Source organism: Galeopterus variegatus, unplaced genomic scaffold (genome assembly GCF_000696425.1).
Source record: "Galeopterus variegatus unplaced genomic scaffold, G_variegatus-3.0.2 Scaffold626, whole genome shotgun sequence".
NCBI lineage: Eukaryota > Metazoa > Chordata > Mammalia > Dermoptera > Cynocephalidae > Galeopterus > Galeopterus variegatus.
The window spans coordinates 68,262-73,548 of record NW_007726737.1 but is presented as its reverse complement, the minus strand read 5'-3'; the positions used below and the strand labels follow the sequence as shown (position 1 = coordinate 73,548).

Genomic DNA, 5,287 nt, shown 5'->3' with positions numbered 1-5,287 from the left:
AAGCACGTATTACCTTATCTTGAGAACGGGAGTGCCTAAATTTCACCAGAAGGGGAACCAAAACCTGGCACCTTGCACACAGACTGAACTTTCTAGGTTCTAGCCCATGTTGCTCCCCTACAGGCAGAGCCACCCACGTGTACAGCTCTACTCATCACTTCCAGTCCTGGTAAAGACGATCTCCTCTCCATGCAAACCTCCTGCTGAGGAGCAGACCAGGAAAAAGAACACTTAGAAGGGTGGTTCCAGACCTATGTACTCAAGTAAATGTCCATAGGCAACTTACTCCATTTCTCCAGGAAGATCATGAGGACAAGGTTAACCTCTCAACTCAGGCTCAAAGAGAACAGTCTCTTGGTAAAAAGGTCCTCTTCTAGCTGCTGTGCTTGTAGTTGACAAAGATATAGAAACAAGGAAACCCATCCTGGCCCATTCAGTGGTGAAAACCTGTTATTTCCATCTTCAGCCTGTCTGGTGGCTATAGGCCTCACACATAGCCTCACACATAGTGGCTACTATTTTCTTCCTGGAAAGCGGTCCTGCCCTACTTACGTGATTGTTTTCATTTCTTTTTTCTCGGCATCTGGGCGTGCACGGTTTAGCACCTTGAGGAAGTCAGATGTTTTTGCCCGCATACGTGTGTGAATATAGGCCTGGGAACAAACACAACAGGTAATGAAACAGTCATGTCCTAGAAAGACAGCTTTGCTTTCATTAGGAGAAGTCATCAGGAAAGTTTGGCAACACACACGCTGGGATTGACACAGGCCATGTAGGGAAGCAGAAAGGTGAGCAATTCTAAAAACATATTCATCTGTCTGCTATGGGGACGGGAGGGGTGGAGAAAAGTGGAGAGATGAAAAAAGCCCATGATTTCTTAAAGTCTCTAGATCTATCTACTTAATAGTCATATCAACAGCCTGGGCTACAGGAATGATTTTTTCTTACCCGCTCTGGTAGAAGGAAAGACCCAGAGCGCAGGAGCTGAGATGCTGGCGCTCCCCTCACCCTTTTTTGTTTTTTGTTAAAAAAAAAAAAAAGATCACCGGTAAGGGGATCTTAACCCTTGACTTGGTGTTGTCAGCACCACACTCTCCCAAGTGGGCCACAGGCCGGCCCAATCTCACCTTCGAGCATTTGATGTGGTAGTGCAGGTAGTCCCGGAACGTGTGGATCAGGTTGATGGTGTTGTCTCGAGCACTGGCATTGGTATGGCGAGGGAACAGTACTGAGGGTGGGGGAACAAACAAGGCGTCAGGGTCAGGAAGAACAGTGGCTTTTAGTCAACTTCACCCTCTCCCTGCATAAGTGCACTCTACTTGTTTCAGTATTCCCAGGCTTTGTCGGGGTTTTTTCCTTGAGACAAAGAAGGGATAAATAGCATAGCCAGGGGAAGCGCCAATGAGCACAAATGCAGCAACTCATGGTACAAAGACAGGGCTTGATCCTGGGCATTCATCCCAGGTCTGGATTCTGTGGCTGTGCATTCTGAAACCTATTCCCTGTCTGCCACACACCTATTAGCTCCTGTCTCTGCAGCTTGGCAGACTCTAGGATTACACTAACTGGCTACCTGGGAAACAGTTTTCCTTAAGATACTAGAACAAAGCTGCCTGTCCTGGGTCCTTTGTGCTGAAGTACAGAGTCAGCCTTCAGAGAAACTAGATTCCAGAGAATATCCCATATTCACAAATTCTTGCTGTGAAAACCAAACACTAAGGTATAGGAACTGAACACTCTTGACAGGCCAGGTAGGAGGAGCTGCTTTGGCTGGGGCCGAGCTAAGTCCATCCTATGGCACCAGCCATCTGAAGGCCTGTGCAGTTACGCTTGGTTCTAGGCACTGGAGCAGACCTGCACCCCCCTTTCCCTCAGGCTTTCTGGAAGCCTCTATGTCTCCTGTACCTACTCTACTCAATGGTCTCACTATCAGCAAAAATCCTCCAAGTTCTACCAATTTTTGCTGAAATGAAAACGAATGCCTCATAACAAAGAGTGAAATTCCTGTGCCTACTTCCTCTGGCCTGAAAAGAAACAAACACAAGGACACAAGATAACTGTATTTCAAAGAATCTAAGATATTTGTGGCTGTAAATTTACCATGACTTTATGTACCATAACGAGAGGAATGCTGCCAGTTAAACTATGGCATGCCACATGAACTGTAAGAGGCACTCCAACTTCAAAGATATTGATGTGAAAAAAAAATATAGCTTAGATTTAATCAAATATGGTAAATCAAGTCATTTATCACCAATAAACAGGTACACCTTCAGCAATGAGGTGATCAAATAAAACTTCACAAAAGGAGACATTTTGGTGGCATCAGATGCAGTGTGTGAATCAGCTGTTTTTCCAAACTGTCAGCTACAATAATTGGCCAGCTCACAAGGCTGAAGAATTGAAGGGAGGGAAGACTTGAATTTATTCAGTGGAAAGTGAATCATGGTTAGATCTCAGGCTTAATAAACAAAAAACCAAGGAATGCCAAATGACAGAAAACTCCCATCTAGCTGCTTAGCAATGCTTACGTGGCTCTATCACTAACTTTTGACATCAGAGGCTACCCTTTTTTTCCTTAAGATTTAAGAAAAACAGGTTAAAAAAAAAAGAAAAAGGAAATAATTATTGTACAAAAATAGCAGTTGGCCTGCTCTATAATTAATGTTCTGTGACATGCCTCCACAGTAACAGCAATGACAACAGGAACAACTTGGTATGCCTGCTATTGCCCACCTTAAAATGTTAACCAAGGTCTGTCCAAATTTAGGCACTCTGCACTGTGAATTCATAAAAGCTGCACGAGAACAGCAACTGCACCCTGCTCACCGAAAGTGATATAGCCAATGTTGTCGCCCACAGCAGCATCTGTGTCTTTCAGCTCCAGAGGAGGTTCCCTGTGGCTAAAGAGGACCTGTGGGGCTGTGTGGCTGGCTCTGCGTCCTTCTTTGAACTCCTGCCAAGACAAAGCAAAAAGCAACCAAAAAAGAAGATGGTGTGAGATGAGTGGCAACTTATGCTATAGGGTTTGCCCCATGACCTGTGACCTTTGTAGCCCTCTGGACCATCAGGTGGCTAAAAGTGAACTATGGTAAACCTGAAATATTACAAGTGCTGGCTGCTATCAGTGCTCTGCAGATTCAAAAGGGAGAGATTACAAAGTACTTAACAAGTCAGATCTTCAAATGTGATGAAAAGCATTTTTAATTCTTTTCCCTTTCACTATTTTGGACCAACATAGATAATAAAGTTATATCTGCAAAGCAGATATAAACAAATTGCAAAGCATTGGTTAAATTTAAGATAAGCACTGCTGCTGCTTATTTTCTTTTGATTTAATGGGAAAAGAGGTTATATTTTCCAGGAAATCTTTAAAATTTGAGGGTGTATAGCACCCAAGCTTAGCTGAAGTTTTAACTCCTTCTACCTGTACATGTGAAGACCTTCATGAGTTAACCAATTTTTCATTGATCCTCTTACCCCAACCTCCACTTTTTCTAGTTTCATGAATACCACACTTTCTCTGGGCTCTAGGCCTTTGGAAGAGTCTTCTTTCACTAGTCTTGTTTTACTGAGAAATCTTAGATCCCGTTACTGTTTAGAATTCATCAGTAAAACTCTAGGAGAAACTGAAGCCTTGTTTGGGGGCAGAAGACAATGCAGTTGAAGAAGCTGAGTTGTCGTAGTGTTCATAAAGAAAGGAGATCATGTGCCACGAGAAATCTAATTTTTAATTCTGGTTCCTGAATGGATACCATCATTCTGTTATAAACTACAGAAAAATGACTGAGGATATAAAAACCAGGTCATTCGTTCCATGTTCTAGTCTGTAAACCTCAGGCTTTTTATTCAAATGAAAAGAGATAAGTGATATAAGGCATCCTTCTCTCAATCCAGACCTGCAAGAATAGAACTAGATTTTCCAGCAATGCCAGTAACACAGGATGATTCAAATTCATCAAGAGGGTCTTCCAAGATAATGGCAGAAGGATGGAACTAAGGGATTTCCAAGGTCTGTTAGTTTTATTTTTTTATTTTTATTTTTATTTTTAAAGATGACAGGTAAGGGGATCTTAACCCTTGACTTGGTGTTGTCAGCACCACGCTCAGCCAGTGAGCGAACCGGCCATCCCTATACGGGATCCAAACCCGGGGCCTTGGTGTTATCAGCACCGCACTCTCCCGAGTGAGCCACGGGCCGGCCCCAAGGTCTGTTAGTTTTAGAAGTTCTGAAAGCATGTTTACAAAGCTGTTTGATCTGCAATGCTCTTCTACTGCTGCTCAAATATCACCTCCTCCATAATGCCATTGCCAATAGCCTGGAGCAGGTGGCTGCTCTCTTGCTGGAGTTAGCATGTCTTTTCTACAAACCCTACTGTGACACTGTACTGTTTATTAATGCATCTGGATTCTCTACCAGGTTGTGAGTCCCTCAGGCCAAAGATACTGCTTTATTCTTCTTTGTATCTATTCCTGTCCTTCAAAGAGGCTGTCTAGCACATGGCTTGCTGAGTGAAAGAAAGCACTTCTACCCTAGCTGATGTAGTATCATCACACTGTAAAGGAAGGAGTAGGTACATCTCCATTTGTAGCTAGGAAGAATACACATGGATCAGCTAGCCCTCAGCATATTAGTGGCAAAGGAAAGGTAATGACTGGGGAGTCCCAATGCCCAGTCTGGCATCTCACCTGTTTTACATACTGCCTCTCCAGTTAGCACTGCTTGGCTTCTGATAGTTGGTGGAAAAGAAATGGCCATAAGCTGGGTTAGGTTAGCTCCCTTCCAATCACATTTTGTTCCCCAAAGGAAAAATATTTGGGGAGGAAGGGAAGGAGTCAAGATCATCCCAAATGGAAATTCCTAAAGCAAAGCTTCTAAAATTGCTATTCTCTAGAAAATATTTTTCATTCTACTAAGGGATTAGGAAATTTTCTAACTTCTATTGGTTTTACTCTTTAGTCTTAGGTGACCAAACAGAACAGATAATAACTGCAATTTCTTGTGTTCACTAAGTGTCTCTAAGGCTCCCATCACAAGTACATCTGGTGTTTACAACCAGATGGGGTATTTGTAAACCTGTGGTGACTTATCAGCATTTCATTAGTTCTTTCTTTCTTTTTTTTTTTTTTTTTGTCTTTTTCCGTGTCTGGCAACGGATCGCAACCCTCAGTGTCGCCCCCGTACCGGACCGGGACTGGCAACGGGATTGCAACCCTCGGTGTCACTCCCGCGCCTCGCTCAGCCAGTGAGCGGGAACCGGTCTGTATGTGGGATCCGAACCCTCGG

At 43.5% G+C, this 5,287-nt stretch overlaps 1 protein-coding gene across 1 annotated transcript in view; it reads right to left on the bottom strand.

Moving 5' to 3' along the window:
• ARPC2 (actin related protein 2/3 complex, subunit 2, 34kDa) overlaps positions 1–5,287 on the bottom strand; it is a 32,179-nt gene that overhangs the window by 3,229 nt on the left and 23,663 nt on the right. The window contains exons 8-10 of the mRNA XM_008570730.1: positions 2,830–2,956; positions 1,128–1,228; positions 553–653 (exon numbers count right to left, since the gene is read on the bottom strand). Of these exons, the coding sequence (XP_008568952.1) occupies positions 553–653; positions 1,128–1,228; positions 2,830–2,956 (329 nt within the window). The remainder of the gene's footprint in view (positions 1–552; positions 654–1,127; positions 1,229–2,829; positions 2,957–5,287) is intronic.